The sequence below is a fragment of the Catharus ustulatus genome, chromosome 1 (assembly GCF_009819885.2).
Source record: "Catharus ustulatus isolate bCatUst1 chromosome 1, bCatUst1.pri.v2, whole genome shotgun sequence".
NCBI lineage: Eukaryota > Metazoa > Chordata > Aves > Passeriformes > Turdidae > Catharus > Catharus ustulatus.
In genome coordinates, this window is record NC_046221.1 from 10,425,052 (window position 1) to 10,447,119 (window position 22,068).

The window sequence follows — 22,068 nt, forward strand, 5'->3', positions numbered from 1 at the left end:
CCACACTGTGGTTGAGGAAGGCTTATGGAGGAGGAAGGTGTTTGCCCAAAGGGAGCATGGCCTGTCAGAGGCACTTCTCACCTGTGCTGAGCCACCTTGGCACTCTCTGCCTCAGTTTCCCATCAGGAAGAGACCAAAATTCTTTCAGCAGAACAGCATCTGCACTGTTTACTACTCTGGTAAGGACAGGGGATACATTGGATGTACTACAGCTAAAATGGGTCCATTTGGAACAGTAAACATGTGTGTTATTCCAGTGTTATTTGAAAGTGCTTTTCAGTTATGTGTGTTCATAGGGAGGTGTGGGTGGATGGTCTGAGTGTGATACAAGGGGCAAGGGGACCTGTGTTTGCAGAGTCACCAGCACTGCACAGAGTGATCCCTTTCAGCCCCTCCACCATATTCTCTACTCTAAAAGCATGTCCCAGGACAAAAGAGAAACAAAAGGGTACCAGGTGTTCAGCAGGATCAACTTTCCTGCTCTGCATCACTGGGCACCTGCCTGAACTCCAGAACCAGGGATATGGGGGCAAATACATTTTTTCAGAGGCAGTCCTGGCTTAAATGGAAGTAAAACTACTGCTTGAACATCAGGACATACAGCCTTGTATCCCCTTTTTCTGGGACAGGAGTCACTGCCCAGCTGATGGTCATTGAGCACCAATGTCCTAGTTCAGCCCATAGAATGGAGTACTTCAGCAAAAGTATATAAATATAATATATAAATATGCACATATAAAAATACATGCATGCCAAAGCTGTCAGCCCATGGGCAGCAGAAGCTCCTTGGATACAGTGAGGGTTTTTCCCTTTGGAAAGCAAACCAAAGGCCAGCCCTGCCAAGCTGGAGGCAGCTGGTTTGTTTGCTCACTTTTCCTGGGCAGCTCCTGCTATTTCCCCAGCACAGGCTGCTGCTGCCAATGCTTGGGGAGAAGGATGTGAACAACTGAAGGGCTCTAGCCTGTTAATTTATATTAATGAATATAAATTAATGCAGTTTTCTTTTCTCTGGCTTGCAGATATTAAAGGCCACTATGACTCACAAGCACGATCTATCTTGTCACTGGTGGCAATGACACGTTAATCACCTCTGATGGAGGCTCCTGTGGCAGGGAGGAGCTGGCAGGGCTGGGTGAAGGCAAAGGACCCTGAGCAGTTCTACAGCTGCTGCAGGCATGAGACAAGCAACCTGTGGCAACCCAAGTAATTTCCACACCCAGCATCTCTGCAGCAACCTGTTCCTGTGTGGCTTAGGACGCCTCTAGCAGTAAAAAAGTCAGATTAGGGGGTAAAAAGTGTCAAACTATACAACCAGTCATAAGAGAAACAGTTGAACTATCACAAACCTCCTGGAAAAGATGCAGAGAACAGCTCTGTTTAAGGTGTATTTTTAGCTTGGTTTACTGTTTGTCCATGTGTTGTTCCACATTTATCTATATTAGCAGCAGGCACTTGGCAGTGCTAGCAGGGGAGCACACAAGCTCCTGACCTCAGCGGCACCACGGCTCTGAAAACAGTTGATTTGGGACATCAGAGTGCATCTTTCTGCCAGGTAAATTTGTAATTTGAGTTGGCAAGGAGAAAGACTCAGCAGCAAAAACTGAGCATGTTTATGGAAAATTAAGTTGATCTTATGGACTTGATCCTGGTACAGAGGTGCTGCACTGCTGTGGTGGGGGGAACCACTCCAGATTTTCCTTTCTGTCTTCCCAGGAAAGTTTGTCTAATTTTACCTGCAGTGACTGAATAGAGCTTTGTTCCCACGAAAACTGTGGGAAGAATGACAAAGGAGGGGAGAAATTATCAGCAGGACTAAAGTATGGCACTCCCTGGCCAATCCCATAACCACTGAAATGCTTCACCAGTTTAATGTCATTTCACAGGGCAATCTTCAGGCAGCCTTGTCTGGAGACACTCGCAGGCTGATTCGGCGCCCAGTGGTGCAAATCATTGAGTTGCTCTGTGAAAGCACAAGGAGAGGGAGTGATGAAATATTTTCATGTACCTTTTCCTGTGACCTTAACCCCCAATTCCCTTCATAAACTGAATACTACTCAGTTGCACTGCTCTAAGTCCTTTGAAATCCTTTACATTTAGCTGGCAAATGAACAATCCCATAGTGTAGTGAGCTAGAATAGGTTTTGCATTTCACATTTTTGGGATGCAGCTATCTCCACATCTCTCCTTGAGTGAAAAAGGGGTTATTTTCAGAGTGATTCAGTCTTCACTTTTGCCACAGTTCTTCAAGAAAGACCAGCAGGTGATGAGACAAATAGATGTACAATTTAGCTACTTCTGATCTCTGCCTCACCCCTTAAGTAACTGCAAAAGAAGATAAAAGAATATTTTAGGAAAGCTGCACACAGAAAACAGACCTGAACTTGTACAGCAAGTGTTCTAAATAATGAGAAAGGCTCTTCAAATGTATTTTCCCTTGTTAGAGGGTCAAAGAAGTACTGGGTCAGATGAAAAAATATATCTGGGACATGCTGAGCCACCACAAGGAAACTCTAATGCAAAGACTCAGATGGCAGTGATGTATGATTTTGGTTTTCCAGTGTATACAGAAGTGTCAGGGCTAGAAACGAAGGTTTGGCGCAAAAAAAGATTCACATGGGCTTAATACTCTTAGCTCCCAGGTTGAAACATGAATTTGGTATTTACCTATCTCTTGTTGCCAGTAAGAACCCTTTCAGTGTTTTCAATGGCAGCAAAGTTATGCTAAGAATAAACTCTTTCACCAAACCTCTAAATAGGTACATTATATGTTAATTTAGTCAGGCACTAAAACTTATGTCTGGAACAGCTCTTTAGAGAATATGAAAATGTTCACATTAACGCTAAAAACAGGTCAGTCTGTTGCATATATATATATATATATATATATATATATATATATATATATATGTATACACAGTAATTTCACGATTATAAGCCGCACCATTTTGACTAAAATTTTGGTCCAAACCCAAAATACTGCTTATAATCAGGTGCGGCTTATATATGGACAAAGAACAAAAAGTTTCTCTTTTAGTTTGGAGGACAGGTGTCTGCTGAGAAAGGCAGGAGCTTCTCTTTGAAATGGAGAATGCAAACCTCTTCCCTCCAAATTATTATAATTTTGAAATCAAGGGGCTTTCAGGCAAAGATATGGGAATTAGGAATAACAGTTCTTTTCTAGGAAAATTAAAATAGAAATACAGTACTACAAAGAAACAAACTCCAAACCCTGACAGAGTCAGAGTACAACCTGACACCCTGTCAGGCAGGGTGTTGGCAGCAGTCCCATTCCATGGTGGCTGCATCCTCCTGCAGTGACAGATGTGGCTCAGTTGGAGCAGTGCTCCTGTACAAGGTGCAGTTTCCCTCTGGAGGTCCAGTGGTGATGTGGAGAAATCCGGTTTCCTTCTGGAGTCCAGTGGAGAAAGGGGCTACCTTAGTGTCCCAAAACCTCTGTTTTTATCTTGGTAAGAAATGGTGGGCTCTTCCCCCCGTCTGGAGCAACTCCCAATGGGATGCAGTAATTTTATCAGTCCCACAGTGGGACTCAATGGCCATTAGCAGAAAATGACTGGCTGGAGGAAGGATGGGTTGTGAAAAGATAAAGAACAATGCCCCACCTGGTTTCAATGGATGGCTCATTAGCAGAATATCTGCCCCCACACTCAACAGATGGTGATAGAACAGATACCTTTTATCACACTCTGTATTGTAATGTGCGGCTTATAATCAGGTGCGGCTTATGTATGGACAAAGAATGAAAAATTGCTGGCACCTGGAAGTGCGGTTTATAATCGTGAAATTACAGTAATTTCATGACTATAAGGCGCACCCTTTTGACTAAAATTTTCCCCGGAACCCGGAAGTGCGCCTTATAGTCCGGTGTGCCTTATCTGATGGACAAAGTTCAAAAAATTTGCCAAACCGGAAGTGAGAGCTGCGAGCCACGGAGGGAGCCGGCAGGGCCAAGTGGAGGTGGGACGGAGTGGCGGCGGGCATGCCCCGGCCCCGTGGAGGCAGCACAGCCCCTACACAGGCACCCCCCGGCCCCAGAGGGGCGGCATGGAGGGGTGGCGGCCATGCCCCAGCCCCGCCAGCTATAGGCAGGCCTGGGGACCCACAGCACCGCCCCTGCCGGGTACAGGCGGGCCTGGGGCCAATGGCTGCCGGGTTGAGGCGGGGCCTCAGCCAGCAACCGTGCAGGAGGAGCTGGGGGCGGAGCCTCACTGCAAAAAGAAAGTGCACCTTATAGTCCGGTGCGCCTTATATGATCTACAAAGTTGTGAATTTTGCCGACTCCCGGGGGGTGCGCCTTATAGTCCGGTGCGCCTTATGGTCGTGAAATTACTGTACTATATATATATATTTATGTACAGTATCCTTTTCTTAAAGCATGATATGTATTAATACTCAAAAGAAATCTTTCTGTTACAGTCACTGTTTTTTACAATAAAGAAACAGAAGGTCCTGTGGCTTGCAGATACTTTGACTGGAGTCCTCTGCCCATGCACAGACCCTTAATGCAGGAGCCTGGATTCCCTTCCATCAGTGAGGAGAGGCCAGACCCTTGACAAGGAAAGTTCTCCTCATCTCTTTGACACGGTTTTGAGTGGCACAAGTCATCTTATGGACGTTCTTTTCTCTGTGCAGAGAATTTAGGATATTAATTCAAGCTAGACATCTATCTCTGGGTGGATGAAGTGGTTAAGGTGAAAATGATCCTGGAACAAAGGTTTTTCCTGTGCTGTGAACTCATTGCCTGGAGGGAAGGTGCTCCCTCCTCTGGGGGTCTTCACTTGTTAAACTCTTCCTCACTTTTGAGGGTAAAATCTAGACAAGAATCTGTCTGCTCTGTTCCTAGGTGAGCATCTCAAACCAGCTATGTTATCAAGTCTTTTTTGTTCTTTCTCCTGCCAAAAGGTTCTTAAATTATAATCACAAATAATTTAGCTTTTTCTATATATTGGGAAATTACATAAACATGAGACTGCATACAAGTGCCTAATTTTCTAGAGGTTACAGTTCTTGCCTGTCCCTTTTGCCAGCAGCCTGAGGGGTTTATCAGTTGATAATCTCCCACTGAAACCTGAGATTTTGGAGCAAGTCCTGCTATTCTGCGTCATGGTGAGGATTTTTAGGAGCCTGTGGTGTCAAAGGATGTGGTGTTTTTATTCCTGAAAATACTTCCCTTTACCACTGAGACCAGGACATGAACAAACCATTTGCTTTAGAAAAAACCAATTCACTTTAGAGCCCACAGTAGAAATGTGTTGTCATATAGATCTAAGAGTTAACACTCTTGAGTAAAAAAATCCTGAATTTGCTTGTTAAAATAAAATTACATAAAAGCAATTAGTAGCAAACAGTGTGCCATGGAAGGTAGGGCTGGGTGTAGCTGGGAAGGAAGGGAAGGAAGGGAAGGAAGGGAGCTGCACCTCCAGCATTTGCTTCAGAGTGTGTCAAACACAGCCTGTGCTGTCACCTGAGCATGACTTTGAGGTTGTGAGAGATGGAGGGCACCAGTTTGTCAGAAGAACAGGTCAAACCTGACAGCATGCTCCATTCTTCACATCCTTATTTCTCTTTGTGGGAGGTGTTTTTTGGTAACATTGTGTGTAAAGGAAGGAGATGTTTCCTCCTGGCTTGGATCATTTAATGGCATTATAGGCTGTAAAAGCACCTGTTCAGGGTCTGAGGAGAATGAACAGAACCTTTTGCTTTCTGTGGCAGAACAAGGCTTTAATGGTCTGGTGGAAGTAATTCTGTATTGCAAAGAAAGTTGATAAAATAGAACATAAACTTCTCTAATAGAGGATTTAATTACCAGGAAAGCCAGGTTGAATAAAGCATGTGAGCAGAACTATTTCAATGCTGAAAAGGCAATAATTATAATTATTAATCCCCCTTTTCCAAAGCCATGCTATTTATTCAGGAAACCTTGGAGTAGTAAGAAACCACCTGTCTATATGTGTGCACTTGCTTGTATGTTTTTGATTGGTTTGATTTTTCTTTTTAAATTTTTTTTTCATTGTTGCTTTTGTTTACATCCAAACAGACTGTCACTATCCTTAAAAAAAATCTCATATTTTCTCTAACTTTACTCAGATTTCCAGCTAAACTGGTCTATTCACATGATCAAGCTGAAAACAGCCAAACTAATCAGGTCTAAGGGCTGGGCAACAGGCACAATGGTAATGAATCAAAAAACTTAAAAAGCTCTTCAATGTTCTTCAACACACAAGTGTGGCTATTAAGGTCTAACTGCAGCAGAAGGACTTATTTATTTTATTTCAGAAACAGGCACTTCTGTGAAGCCCTCTATTAGTCAATATATCAACTTGTTCATGTTTTAGTCTGTTGTTTTTCCAACATACAGTTGGAAAAGAAATAACTGTGCCTAGTGATGCTAGGGTGTACACTTTAAAGTTTTAAATGAAGTTCAGATATTTATCCTTTAAACTTAATGAGATTAACCATGGAATCCATCCCTACAGTTTGCCCTAATGGCTGCTCTGTAGTTTGTGCCATCGTGTGTGCCATGATCAAGCAGTAGCAGCTACTGCTCAAGGCAAAAGTCCATGGCTGTGATGGAATTGGAGAGACTTTTTTCCACACAAGTAACTCCAACTTGCCAATGTTTTCTTCTCCCTGCTTCTCTTTATCCTGTCCCAATACTAATGGTATAGATCTATGGTATGGATCTAATGACATAGATCCAAGCTGAGGAAATAAAACTGCAGCAAAGTCTTAGTTTGAAAATAAAGCTATGCATAGCCCCTGCTGGGGAAGGAAGCCTATGGGATGGTCTGTGAGGGTCTGGCACTGACTTCTTCAACATGAGCAAGCAAAGACCTGTGGGGCCAGTGAGCTGAAGGGCCTCCTGTGAGCTGTCAGCCTCAATTTCATCTTGGAACTGAATCCTCACAGGGAGATGGACAAGGAAATCTCTTTCTTGAAAATTTTCAATGTTGGTGTATTCATATTTTCACAGTGGCTGCTGAAAAGCTTTGGATGTTTTGGTAGTACCAGTGATCTCTATAAGGAGTGGCAGAGGGAAATCATCTCGAGGTTAAACATTTGTGGGGATGGTGTTTGGGCTCAGTGTGAGTTTAGTCTGCTGTGAATACTGATCATTCAAAGCAAAAACAATCCAAAGCCACTCCATCAATGAAACAGAAGTCTGCAGAGATGTCTTGACCTTTTGTTCATCACTTCAGTTTTCTTAAGCACCTTTGTGTAGCAAGTCCCATGCAGTGTGGGTTTGAAAATAATGTATTAATTTTTATTAAGAAAGATCTTTGAGAGTAACCTGGAAGGATCAAATTAGAGATGCGTCCAGTTCACTCTTCTTCCAGGAAAATGCTGTGTCCCTTTATGACTTCATCTACATGAGCAGGCACATCCCTCTCTCAATACAAACACGTGGTTCCTACAATGCAACACATCCAAACTGAACAATAAGATATCCGGAGATTTGCAGTAGGTGTGTGTAAAAATACATACTAGCATTCTGGAGCACATTCCAATTGAATGCTAAGTAATAGTGAAAAATGGTCAATAAACAGGGAAAGAACAATTTTACTTGGCATTTTATTCACTTAACAGAAACATTCACTTATCAGGTATCACTGAAGTGCAATTTACAGAACTTAGCAGCAAATTCACATATGTAAATTCAGATTTATTTTCCTTTGTCATCTTTTTTGTTTCTTTTTTTTTTACAAATATTACAAATGTACATCCATTAGTACAGTATTGCCATTCACTCATGCATGTTATGTACAGAATCTTCACTAAAGAATTACTACTGAGCAGTTTTTCCTTTGCTTCAGGAAATGCCGTGTGTAGGTCATGTGTGCTTCTGGGATGGGGTCCCATCACATTGTTGTTGCACATAATGAGAAGAAGTAGATATTTAAGGTCATACTCAACCCTAGTGCCAGCAGGTGCAACTCCACTGAGATCAGCTGATGTCCACGTCCATCACTTTGGTCCCCAGTACTAAACTCATCCTGGCAGCTGAATCCAGGCTTGCATTTATGTATTCCTTGCAACAAAGGATCATTCAACCCTGCCACACGTTTTTCTATGTCCTCAAAAATAACCAGGCATGGTGCTTGGTTGTCACAGTAGCTGCAACACCAGCCTGGTGGAACTATTATGCATCAGTTGGGTGGACATCATGCCATGGCTGGAGGATGGATGAGGGCAGGGAGATGCAAGGAAGAGTTCAATCAGGTCTTGTGTGTGCTCAACAAGGACTAACTGAGAGAGGAAAAGCAGAAGGCATGCTCCCCCCTGCCCTGTGCATCTCTGCATGAGAAACCTTGGCTCCCTCTCTGGCATTCTTGTGGTTTCTGTCTCTCAGTGGGATCAGCCAGAGCACCTGGGGCCACCTCTGCCAGTGTCTCTCCCACACCTCTAGCCATGAGCTGGCCCCTGCCCCTTGAGCACATCTGCTGCCCAAATCACACTGGAGGTCTGCAGCTACACAGGACCATGTGCAGGTACCTGGAAGCTCCAGAAGGTGCTAAAAGTATTCAAATGTTAATCAGAACAGCTGTCAAAGTGGTCAAAGTATTGACAAAGTGGTTACCACAAATTGTTTTCATTATTGAAAAGTCTCAGTTTTTTGGTTGCCTTTTTTTTTTTTAATTTTTTGTAAGCTATTTCTACTCTAAGGATATTTGTTAAAATATTTTTGGTAGTTAATATGGAATGTATTATTTTGTTGAAAAGGTTTCTGGAAGGGGAGAGCTTTGTTTTATCTAATTTAAAAATTCTAGTTTATCACAATTGTTTTTTATACAAGACACTATAGATACATCTTGTAGTTATAATCTAAAAATAAAATCTCATCAAAATACTGTAGCTATTCTATTGTGGGCATCAATAAACAATGTATTTACTGTATATGGCTCTCCAAACATGATAAACCCTATACAAAGAGCATCTATCTTTATTGATAGGAACAGTTTCCCGTGTAAAGGAAATTACATGGAAAAATATGAGCCTTGTGTTGTTTGAAAAGTAACTCAGCTTGACAGTTCTGAGAAAATACCAAGACAATTATCACAAATCAGTAGCAGCATGTTATATACAGATTTAAAGAGAATCACAGGAATAAAAAGAAAACAGTAGTTATATACCCGCAAATCCTGTCACCTAAAAACCCAGAAACTTAGAGAAATGTGCAGGGCATTTGAAGGTTGGTTCTGCAGTGGGACTATCAAAGCTCAGTTCTCCCATGACTGTATCTTCTGCATTCTGATGAAGTTTGGGATGGTTCAAAGATGAGATTGTATCAGACCCAGCCCAGTTATGAAGACAGTATTTAAATGTTGGGTGATACTTGTCTCCTAAAACCCCATCTGCTGTTCAGGCTGCAGATGAGCATGAAGAATAATAATAACACTTGGCATTTACACTGAGCTAGAATTTGAAAGCTCATGCATTGAGTAAGACCTTACCCAAACCTGTGGTTGCATCTGCTGTGCTTATGTCAATTGGACTGTGTGGAGAGGTAAAACCTACTGCAAGGGTGACAAGATCTGTCTTACACTGTTGCATATGACCAGAACATTTTGATCCTGCTCAGTTCTTTAGATGTGAAGCATTTATTATTATCCCCATTTGACAGGTGGAGAAACTGAGGCAGGGAAGAGCCAAGTATGAAATGTGCTGTCTTGTTTGGGGATGTCTTACTTGTGGGTACCCAACCAGGTGATTGTTCAGATGCATGGAGCATCCTGAGCTCACACCCACTGAATTCAGAGCTATGGGTCAGCAGAAGATTGGAGATCTGAGGCTCTGGGTCCTGGCTGCAGCCTGCCTGACTTTAGGTAGCTTCCTGAAGATGCAGAGCCAGGAGCATGGTCACACTGGTCCTCACTGCAGCCCCTGCAGAGCTGTGCACCTCCACAGGCAGCACAGGGGGGACTCACCCCCTTGACAAGGATCTGCATCCTGGCAGGTGTCTGAAAGGCATGTGAGAAGAACTGGGCCCAGACAAGTAAAATTTGCAGCATGCAAATTGTGACTAGAGTTGAAGATTTGTTGTGAAGTGGTTTGTCCAAGCTGTCAGAAGGAATAAGTGTAAAAACCAAGGGCATCCTGATGCCTGGCTTTGTGCTCAGAGCCAGCAGTGGAAAAATCAGTTTGAAAATGCTGCATTTCTTTGAGGTCCAAATTTTTTCACAGATTTAGGCAGTTTACAGGATGATTTTTGCATAGAGGTTAGGAACCTTTTTTAGTGGATGATTATGGATGCTCTGAGACCTGCTGTCATGCTGTGTGCCTGGGGTGCTTCCATCTCTGCTCCCTATTTTCCATTATTCAGTGATGACTTTTGCACTGTTTGTGTGAGGAAAACAAAGGTCTATTTTGGATCAGACAGGTGGCCCACTAACACCTCTAATCAGTAATAACCAACAGCAATAAACAATAAAAAGCAGAATCTTGGTGGGGGTGGCATTATAATTTGGGCAGGTACATTCTTGGGAAGGGATCATGAAAAAGCAGTTTTCTAAAGTTGAGTTCAGTGCATCAGACACATTTCTACTTATGTATTTCCAACACAGGATTAAAAGCAAATATTCCCATGGAAGTTGCTATGAAACCTCAAACTGCTTTAATTCTCTCCGCTCATACGTCCTGCCTCGCCTTCTCTCCAGTTGGTTTGATCCAGTCGTGTAGAAAAGGTGTGGAGTGATTTACACAGTTAGTAGGAACTGATCTTGCTCTGGGGGTTTCTTCACCCAGGTGCCCAGGCCAGCTTTCTGAAATGCTTTAAACAGCTGCTGCTTAACAGACTGGTACGTCTGAGCCACCAGCTTTGCCTCGCTGTACACTGATGGCATCTCTCCATGGCTTGGTACCCGTGTGCTCAGCTGCAGAACAAAATCAGGGAAGGGGAAAAAATAATAAAAACCCAACCTAGGAGCCAAAGAAACAGGAGGCTTCAGTAGCTGTATAATCTTCCTGTCTACATTTCATAAGCAATCACTGTGCTTTGTGTGTTTGCCTTTGGTTTAACAACCAGAAAACCAGGGAAGCAATAAATGCTGCTGGCATAGTTTTGAGCCATTGTGAGGAGGAAAGGGGTGAACAGCTCTGCCTTGGAGTGGGCATAAGCAGTAGCAAGTCTTGGTGTGTTCTACAAAGGCAGAATGCTACTTCTCAGCTAAGGTGCTTTCTAGGGACAAAACAAAAAAAAATCTTTTCTGGAGATCTTTAAAGCATGTGCTCCTGTAAAGAACGTTTAGCCTGGGAAGTGCAGCAGCTCAGTGCTTCCAAGTAATGCCCAGACACAGAAGGAGAAGAGTTGCCTTCCACACTCTCCCATTTCCCCTCTGTAGTCTGTTATTGGGAGTGCTGTGAAACATGTCCACGACAGGGCAGAAATCAGGCATCAGGGTTTGTTCTGGTGGGGAAATCTGAGTGCTCTGCTGGAATACGAGCCACCTCAAGCCATGTCATGTGTCCAGTGCCCCTGGAAGGACATGCAGGAGGGAGCACCCTTTGCTCTGCAGGAGGACTAAAACTCATCTGACCTGCCCAAGTCTCTGCCATGCCAAACCCATAGGGAAAGGCACCCTCAAGGCAAGCCTGCTGAACAAACAGCTCTTCTCCTTGTGTCCATACAGGAGAGATGCTGAGAGGCAGATTAAAGGAGAAGGTGAACATGCAGCCTGCCATGAGCTGCTCCTGTCTGTGTGTGCCAGCACTCTGTAGGGCTGTACTGGCTGGAGCTGTACTGGCCCAATCAGCAAGGGAGGGTGACATTGCCAGCCTGGGTGCCAGTGGGCCACAAGCTGGCCTGGCAGCAGTGGCTTCTGTCTGGCTGCCTCCTTGTTCCCTTTGCTTCCCAGAGGCAGAGATTGATGACATTATCAAATCCCTCGTTTTGTCAAGAGCAAAGTCCTCTGCTCAGCCACAAGTTGCTCTCTCCTCTCACTGCAATCTCATCTCTGGTGTGAGCCAGAAGCAATCCAGCTCTCCCAGTCATAGTTCCAGGCACAGCCCCAGTAAGGACCCCTCAATTCTGGGAGTGCCAGGAGTGCTTCTTGTGTCACTTCCCACCTCCTGTGCAGGAAATAGGCTGGGACCTGTGTCACCACACTGTTACCAAGCCCTGGGCACAAAGCCCAGCTGGTCTCTTCTGCTCCCCACGAGGTTTAGGGTCACTGCTAGGACAGACCATGCCACTGCCTGGAATGGGATGAATCCCACCAGCCTCCTTCCCCTGTGGTGTCCCACAGAGCAGAACAATCCCTTTGGGCTTTGCTCAAACCTGCGCACCCTGCAGGCTCCTTTGCCTTCCCTGATGACTTTGTTGGTGGAATTACCTCCAGACTTCCTTCCCCACTATCTTGTTTGTTTCCACTCATTTCCCAATAGGTCAGAGGTTTTGGCACTAAATAAAATAACATTTTTCTTGTCCTCATGCTGTCTGACTCCAGGAGTGCAGACAGTGCTGCAGGCAGTGAGAGCAGCAGACCCACCTTTCCGTGCAGCTTGGCCCAGCGAGTGAAGAACATGTGCTTGCAGAGGCGCGAGGGGCTCCCGCAGCTCCTCTTGCCCGTGCTGGCGTTGATCACCTCCAGCTCGCTGCTCCCCACCACCCAGTTCACGCTGAACCCGGGCGACTTCCCGGGCTGCCGAGCGCCAGCGTGGCTCACCCCTGAGGAGAGAGGGACACCAGTGAGCTCCAGTGTCACCCAGAGGCTGCTCCCGGGCTGCTGTGGCACAGGGGACACCTGAGCGAGCCGCTGGCATTGTGCACTGCAGCTGCTCTTGTCACCATTGGTTAAACTTCACCAGACCAAGTACCTTGGGCAGACAATTTAGCAATTCCTATAGATTTTTTCCGCCTTGCAGGCAAACCTTCCATTAGCCTAAGGAAAGCCTTTGGATTGGAGTGTTGGCTGTTGACAGCAGTGTGATGGCTGCTGAGTGAAATCTTTCACAAAGGCTTTAAGGGGATAACAGGTTTTTGGAAGGAACTAAGCAGTACTTTGGCCATGAGTTCTTTCAGGTGAGCTTTCCACAGTCCAGCATATTTATTTGCTATTAACTCCTGGGCCTTTGCTATGGGGGGATGTCTGGACCCCTCATAAGGGGATAAGGAAATACAAAACAGTACACTTCAACATCACAGAGAGATTATTAAATCCAAGTTAATAATGACCCTGTAACCTACACAGAGCACTCCTGGTCCCCACCTTGTGTCTGCCTGTGAGATTCCAACCCTTACTGGAGCATCAATTTCTTCAACAGCTAGTTAGTGTCCTAATGGAGATATTTGGGACATCTTTAAGTGGAATGCATCATATCTAATTTAGACACTGCAATAATGATGTTTACTGTCATCTGGGATGACTGCATGACCTTAGTGTCATTCACATGGCCAGCTCTGGACATCTGAGCCACATACTGAGCCAATGCCTTCATGGGTGAGTTTTCCCTTGGGTCTAAATGCAGACCAAGGCTACAAGGTCAGGTGTGGGTGTGTACACGAGTTATTTTTAATCAGGTAAATTTCTGTCTCTTTTAAACTATTTAGTGTAGCTCAACCTTTCCCTGACTCCTGTTGCTTTTTCATTTCTTGTACCTGAAACAGGGGAAGGATTAGTCTTTGCAAGAAAATAAGAGGAATAAGAAATGTGGTTGGCTTATTTTCCAACACAGAACAAATGCAAACTAGTGAGCTCTGCCTTGCCCTGCTCATTAGTGCTTTTGCAGTGAAGAATCAACACTGGGAGCTTCCAAGGCTGGAAAACACAGAGTGACCTGAAGCAGTTTGAATATTTTTGAAAACATGGACCTTGGACAATGTGTCTGGATCCAGTTGTTGTGTCCCTCTCTGCTAATTTGCTGTTTGGGCCACTAGCCTGCAGACCTGGACCAAAAAAGCCACGGTGGTGAGCAGCAGGTGGGGACTGTGCTGGTGGGCAGGAGCTGCCTGGCACAGCCACCCCAGCACAGGCAGTGCCAGGACTGGGTCTGTGTTTCCAAATGGCAGCTCCTGCCTGCAGCAGTCCAGCTCATGGTTTGCACTGCTTTCATTGCTGCTGGGTGGAGGGCAGGAGAAAGGTCCTTTGCATTTTCTGCTGAGAGGGTTTTAAAGACCTTTTGCAGAGAGTGAGAAGTACTGATATGGGCTGTTGAGAGAGAGGAGATTAAAGAAAAGAGATCAAAGCCCCTCCTTTCCAAAGCACCTTTCTTGCTCAGGATCTCATTTTCAAAATAGATGCATGCCATGAGCATCTGCTGGTCTGAGGCAGAATGGGAGGAGATGGGAATGCTGCATCCATCACTGAATGTGTTGAGCTTGGAAAGCTCCTGAGACACACCTCGGGAGAAGTGGAGGGAGGGCTGTGCAGGGGCTGTCTGGCCGGGATGCTGCCTCTGCAGGCAGCTGCTGAATCCTGCCTGAAGCCTCTCAGCATCCTGACAAGCAATGCCACTGAGGGACTTGCCCTCTCTCTCCCCTGTCCACTCTGCCCTGAGAGGGAGCTGCTAGAGCCAAATGGAACTTAGCATGCACAGAGAGAGAAAGGTGCCGTTGAAAGGAAAAAGCTACATGGCAAACTCACTTTGTATAGTGAGTTATAGACAAAGCTGGAACTGCAGAAATCACCTCAGTCACTGGGACTGAACTTGCTACTGTGTGTAAAAGAGAATTACAGCTAAGTCATAACCTCACCCAGGATTTGTAAACACATTCATGTCATATTAATACCTCTTTCAATTTCTTCCCCCCCAGAGATAACAGATCAGTCTGCGTCTAAAACTCCAGTTCACCTAGGCAACAGGATTTAAACTGAGAGCTTGAGTATCAGATAGCTTTGCAGCGCTGCTCGAGCGTCTCTACACAGAACAAGATGCAAACAGATCAAAATCAGCTGTTTGACACTATGCACCACTCTCTGTCAAGATAGCACCCAAAAGCTTAGAGGATTTGAGTGCCAAAAAGCATGATAGCAAACACCCTGCCATGCAAAGTTGCCACAGGACACTAAATAAATGAAAATGTGAAATCCCTGACTAGAGGAAGAGAAGGGAAGACTGCACAGAGAGGAGAACAAGTTGTGGGTGCCCACTAGATGGGGGCTGTGAGAGCAGCTTTGGCTGGTCCCAATGCCTGGAAACCCCTCTGGGCACCTTTGACTTTCATGCTTTCACTTCCCAGCTATCATAAATAAGTACATGTGCTTGGGTAAATAGAAGATATTTTCACAAAATTTTCTGAATGCAAAAGAAGAGGTTTTAAAGAAATAAAACATGAGAGTCATAACAGACAAATATTGAGCATGGATATATTCTCTGTTAGTATTTTTATAATTTTAAACAATTTCTTCCATATTTTTATTTTGAAAAATAATTGCTTTGATTTATTTAGAAAGTAACACTCAAATAATCTAGGTTGCTTTCTCTTCTCTATGTAAAATATCCTTCTTAAAACCCACACAACAAAGAGTACAACAGAAGACAGTAGGATTTGAAAGAAAAAGAGAAGTCTTTGCACAAATAATATGAATTTGAGTACTGTGGGATGTGAATTGAAATCTGTCCTCTCTCTCCTCTCTCTCCCAGCAAAAGCTCATAACCCATCAGGATACCCTTTAAAACAGCCTCAATCTTAAGAGAATAGGATATAAAAAACGCATTTCTCCTAAAAATTACACCCAAGAGTAATCTCAGTGGAAGAGTGGAGTTCCATCTGGCTGGGATTGGTAGAAAACTGAGTAGAAAACCTCACTGATTATTTTTCAGTGGAGCCAAGGAGTTAATCTCAGTATATCTCATCACACACCAGGACTCTCATCTCCATTGGAATGTTTGTACTGCTATGATCAAGTGGCAAAATAATTGACACACTTATAATTTATAGATTACTGTGGTCCTAGGCTGGTCTGATGTCCAAGACAAGTATGGGAGGAAGAGTTGCCTGGCTGAGATTCTGTAGTTCTGGTCTCTAATGCATTTGGAGAAGCTTTTTCTAGGTGCCCATCTCCTTAGTCACTGGATATGCTGCTGGCAGGGTTTCCCAGGAGAAAGAATTGCAGCATAAGCCTGAGCAGTGTAAGATTTAATCAGCATCACCTCCCTGGGATTTGTGGGGAGAGGGGAGATTACAAATAATGGTGTTAGAGACAAAACAATGCAGAGAGAGAGAGACATAGTCCTCCCACTGCTTCTCCTGGGCTGAGGAAAACCCACAAACACAACCTAAAAATGAAGCAAATACTTTTCCAAACAGAATCCTCTGGGAAGGAGGAAGACAGCCCTGAAACATGCAGATATTTAAAGTGACACAAGCACCCCTCTGATGCATTTCTTATTCCCTTGAAATCTCTGGCAACAGCTCTTGGACACACATACACACACACTCTGGCCAAGTATCACCCACTGCTTTTACTCTGCAAGGCCAACCCAGCAAAGCAATAGCTGTTCTGTGGTTGAAACTCTTATAAAATCCCTTTTTGTGTTTTCAATCCTTCAACAGTTGCAATGGGCTTCCCTGTACATCCTGCAGACACAGGGAAATTGTGTTTGCCTTTGTGGGTGTACTTACAGGGTGTTAGGGCTGGCACAGGATGAGATCTGCCCTCCCAGGGGGAGATGCAGTGGCTTTGGCAGCCAGGGCTGTGTTGTCAACACAACAGCCAGATTTGGGAAATGGGAGATATCTCCTGGCCTGCTGTGAGCTCTTTCCTCCCTACCACAATGTTGTGTGGGAAGGAAGAGGGGGCTGAGCCGTGCCCATGCTGGACCAGGGCAGGAGGGACAGCTGGGGACATAAACAGGAGGGAGAGTGTGGGTCACTACTTCCTGCTCACTTGATTGCAGTCTTTGTCCAGCTGCACTGAAGGGTTAAAAAATGGAGATAAGCTGTTCAGAAAAGGATAAGCCTTTTGACCTGTTCACCTCACAACACATACACGCACATTACACTTGCCAGATGTACTAAACCACACAGAACCTGAGAATTTCCCCAGTGGCTAAACTATCACTTCTGCCTCAGCCAAACAAATTTTGTCACAAGGACATATTAAAAAAAAAAGTCCATGAAATAAATAAGGTGTTAACCAGCACTCTCCTGACTGAGGAAGCGAGAGAGCTTTGAAAGGAAATGGGGCTCCCCTGTAAAATGTCCTGACCTCCCAGTTCTGTGACATCAAATTGGTGTCTCAGGGAATCCTCCCAAAGAACAATCATCAAAAATTAAAATAAGGATCTAATCCAGTGCAGAATTGGTGTCTCTTAGCATTCACATGCCTCATGAGGACCTGAAGACAGTTAAACCTAAAATTTACTGAAACCTTCCTTCTGGTTTTTAGAAATGTTTTACTTAGTCATAGTTTTTTGTTGTTGTTGTTGTTGTTGTTGTTTTTGTTTTTTGTTTTTCTTCCCACTCTGAGTGTTCAATTACAGTGGTTGTTTTCCTGGTTGGCTTGTATCCACTAACAATCCTTTTTTGTGGCCACTGCTAATGAAAGAGAAACTGCATTCAAACACATTGGTTTCTTCGTTCTACAAATTCATATTCTTCAGGAAAAAAAAAAAGGTGTGAGTTAATGGTGTACTTACAAACAAAAAGCATTCCTGTTGGCAAGCAGCATGACTAGAGGTGGGAGGGGGATTATTTGTTTTGCAGGCAGGTGTTTGCTCACCACTGAGAAGCAGCTGATTGCGCCGGTACGAAGCTGGCAGAGGACCAATGTCTTCTATCCTATGGCTCATTACCCGGGAAAGGTGGCCAGTGTGGCAGAGGCTTCCCACAATGATGCTGTGCAAGTACATGGGCTCGATGAAGGAGCTGAGGAGAGCGCCTTGGAGCCCAAGGATGTTCCACCTGGAAAAAAATAATTCAGGAGTAATAAGACGCATGGGTGGAGGATTGGCCATACTGGAGCTACCCTGGGAAAATCAGCAAATGCCAGCACAAGGGTTAGAGGGGTGAGGGATGAAACTACTCCTGTCCCTGTCCTATGATACAGAAAGCACTGTTGGGTTCTTATACACCCATGGGCTGATTACCCCTCCAGGAGGATTTGAGATTACTGTGGTGCTATTCACTTAAGGGATGTATTCCCATCTTGTATTGCTGCAAACAGAGGCTTCTTATCAAGAGGTGTTTTTTCTAAAAGCATTTTGTGTTTGATAGATGTCCATTTAGCATGTATCTATCAGAATTTTATTTTTTTCCTGCATCTCTAGTGTTTCCCTTGCAATGGTAGAGCTAGAATGGGAGCTTTTGTTATTCTACCTTTATTTGCTGCTTGTCATCCACAAGTACCATCCCCATGTCACACAGCTAAGCTAACACATGACTTAGGTGGCCAAAATTCCCCCCAAATCTTTGCATGTCTCATAGGCTGACATTTCTTTACACAAATGACCATGAAGATATGAAGACATCCATGAGAATTTAATCCTGCTCTTGAATAAGAAAAAGAAAAGAAGACTTAAACTTCTAGGAAATTTATTTAAAATTGTTAGCTTGGCCTGCTCTAAAGTGTTCAGAGTGATGGATACATCTCACCCTCTTGCTGCCTTAGAGGTGCAGCAGAGTGATGGTAGAAAACTTGGGACCTTCCAACTGTCAATGGCTGAGACCTCTGTGTTACTGGTGGTGGAGTAGATGCCAGAAAAGTTCTGCATTTTAATAGCCTACGAATTGTTACAAATATGACAGAATGCTTGCCTCTAAATTCTTCAGGGGACAGTTAATTGGTTAATGAGTGGAAAAATTAAAAAGGGGAAAGAAGTCATGATGCAGTTATCTTCTTGGCGAATCTCTTTATCTCAGCTCATCTAAGAAGTTGTTTCCCACCACACAAATGCTAACAGGCTCTCTTACACTTGGATAATATTTTTGCCTAAGTTGAACACTGTCAATCTCTCTGAGTAGTTTTTAGTTCAGGAGTTCAAACTGAAAATGCTTCAGTAAATGTACTTTGGAGAGCACATTTTAGCTCATTAAAACCCAAAACACTGGCAACATTTGGAATTCGGTAGCTGACTGAAGGAAAGGGTATGAGGTGTCTGCTATATAAGGCATCATCCAGTGACTGCCATGCTAAGTAATGTGTTTAAAGCAGAATTTCCAACAGCAGCAAGCATTATGGTGCTAATTTCTTACATCATTGTTCTTTTCATTAATTAACATTTCTCAACCGTTAGTGCAATTATTGCAGTGCCTCTGTACTGTATGTCTCTTTTCATGATTAATAAGGAGTCATTATATTTCCCTTTCCTGAAGCAGTCAATTACACGGAATACTTTCCATTAATTACTGAATGTTTAAAACCAGCATGCTGTACCTGGAGAGCAATCTGCTCTAGGAACCTGTGACACCAATTGCTTTTAAAAGTTCTCTTTAAATTTTATTCCAAAAACACAAGCAATTTAGCTGGCTGTATTAATTTGCCTCCGAAGCAGAGCTGTGAATGAGAAACATCTTTTAATCTCATGCAAGAAAAGGCAGCCATCTGGCTGCTGAGGATTTCAGAGTCAGAGTCTCCCTGTCTCCCTCTGTAAATGCAGGCCATTAAAGTAATGTGTTCATCTACATAAAACTCAAATGAAATATAAAAGGTAATATTTATATACAAACAATTTAGTCCCACAATTTAAACAGTCATTGGTTTTATGAAACATTTACTTTAGTCGATCAGATTTGCATAACTTCATTTGGGGGAAAAAAAACTGTGGTCATTTCTGCAAATAACATCACTTTTAAAGGAGAGATCTAGCTGCCTCTTTGAGTAAATAACTTATCATGATGCAAAATTAATAAAGCAAGCTTAAGAAACAGAGCTGAATTCAGCTAACAGTACTATGCCTTCAACCAGCATCTAAGGTAAGCAAAAAAATTACAGAGATATCTTTGTCCAGATGGAAACTTGTAAGATATCAGTGCTGTTTTCAGCATTTAAAATTTCCTTTAAAAAGCCTTACATATTTGATTGAAGGAGAGAAGAAAAGCAGCTAAACAGAAAACAACATATGTTCAACAATATTGGGATTTCAGCAATATGCACATCACAAGAAATCATCTGAGTTTTATTTACCAAAATAAGGGATAATGTTCAGGTCATAAATTACAAGGTAATTTAAATTCATCACAAGGGACCTTTTCTTTAGAGATATTTCTCTGCCTAATTCTGGACATATTCATCCTAGTGTAAAAAGGGATTTGAATGTCAACGGAATTACATTATTGGAAATCACAATATAAGCATGATCAGGTCACCCTCTATGTATTGAAAGCATTCCATAAACATAAATTAATCCTTGCAGTGCTCTGGTAAAGTCCCATTTTTGCACCCTTGGGAATCAGGGCAGAAAAGTGCTAAGATCTGCTGAAGTCTGTAAGAGCCTCTGGCTTCTGGATGCAATAGTTGTCCCTTGAGAGAGTCCTGTTTTCCCATTCCAAAAGAAAGCACAACAGGTGTAGGGGCAATGAAGTTTCTGCATCAGCCATGGTGGGTTTCAACCCCAGGGTATAAGTTTGACTCCAAGTCAAATTGGACAGAGCAACCAGACTAAAAAAAATCCAAGGGAGAAGAAATCTATCAAAGAATATCAGCACAAGAGCAAGTCCTTCTTGATGAGAAGTACGTGGTGCAAAAAGAGACTGTCCTAGAGCCAGACAGCATCCTAAGGCAGCAAGGACTGAGAAATCTGGAAAGGTGCTGACACCAGGAAGGCAATATTTGCTGGGGAACATTTGCCAGGTCTTTTTGAGCTGGTGTCCCCCATGTGCTGTGAAAAGGGATGAGGGTGATGGCACTGCCACCTGCCCAGTGGCTCCTTCCTGGGTCACCACTGGTTAGCAGCATGCAGTCAGAGGAATGGGATGAAGAAGCAAAGAAGGAGCTTTGCTTTCAAATCCAGCCCAGGTTTCTGGGAGTGTTTAGACAGCTGTTTCTCTTTGGAAAGCAGCCCTGAGCATGTATGTGAGTCCCACTAACTCAGCACAAGTCCTAAGAAAGGAGGGGTCCTGTACTGAGCTGGTCAAAACCAGACCCTTGCACGACTGCTGTTGTCCTTCAGAGCACAGGAAAAACACATTAATGTTGGAGAAAATTTTCAGTTCCTCGTTCTGGTGCTGCTCTATGGATGAAAAGGCCTGCCTTGGAGGACAGTCAGTGCAGAAACATTAGATTTCTAATGACAAATATTTGGGGGAAGGTCTTTTATCCTTTGTATATCTTGACCAACACACATGGCTAATGTACTGACTTATTCCTTTGATATATGAACATCTATGGAATTATTTGTAGGTAGATGGTAGGAAAAGATCCATTTGAGCAACAGTGAAGCTATCAATAAGGGTGTTAATTTTGAAGGAGCTATTTCTCTGTAGCCTAATTTAGGTCCATGAAAGTAGCTGTGTTCCCATCTGTAACAAAGAACTCCCTTCAAATGTGGCTTTTCAAAATAAAATTATTATTCAAAGCAACGCAGTGTTACATTTTGGCTACTCAATATATCAAAGTGACTTTTCTTGCTCTGAGGAAATATGCTGGATCATTCTGAATTTTCCTAATTGTGCAAGATTTTAAGGGCTGTTTTCAAGGACACGCATCTCTCTAATAACTCATATGCCATGTGCTCTGTAATAACCCTTCCAATAAAGTGAAAATCAACCCACTACTCCCTCAGTCACAGATCTTATTTAAAAATCCCCAAATCTTCAGCAGTCAGGATAAATAAAACAAAACATCTCCTCTTTTCACTCAAATATGGGAGTTTTTGTAGCTTTAAATGGAAGGAAAGTATACCCTTCCTTTTGTTCAAACAGCAGATATTACTGCACTGTTTACAAAGACAAAATCCTGCGTCCAGTTTTCAATATAGATAATCCCTAAACAAATATATTTTTTGCCTGTTTGTCAATCACAGAAATGCCAGTGCCAAGCTGGGAGTCATCCCAGAGCAGGCACCCTTTCTTTAATTAAATGCTGTGCTCCCCAGTTGTGGACAAGCAGTGGGCAGGGCATGAACTCTCTTCAGAGTCCCCTCAGTTCCCATGCTCCTGACAGCTCAGGACCA

General features: G+C 43.5%; 1 protein-coding gene across 1 annotated transcript in view; it reads right to left on the reverse strand.

Annotated features, from left to right (window-relative positions):
• Positions 1–7,571: 7,571 nt before the first annotated feature.
• The window catches only part of ADARB2 (adenosine deaminase RNA specific B2 (inactive)), a 303,805-nt gene continuing 289,308 nt past the window's right edge, over positions 7,572–22,068 (reverse strand). The window contains exons 8-10 of the mRNA XM_033063178.2: positions 17,679–17,860; positions 12,504–12,682; positions 7,572–10,889 (exon numbers count right to left, since the gene is read on the reverse strand). Of these exons, the coding sequence (XP_032919069.1) occupies positions 10,713–10,889; positions 12,504–12,682; positions 17,679–17,860 (538 nt within the window). The 3' untranslated portion in view covers positions 7,572–10,712. The remainder of the gene's footprint in view (positions 10,890–12,503; positions 12,683–17,678; positions 17,861–22,068) is intronic.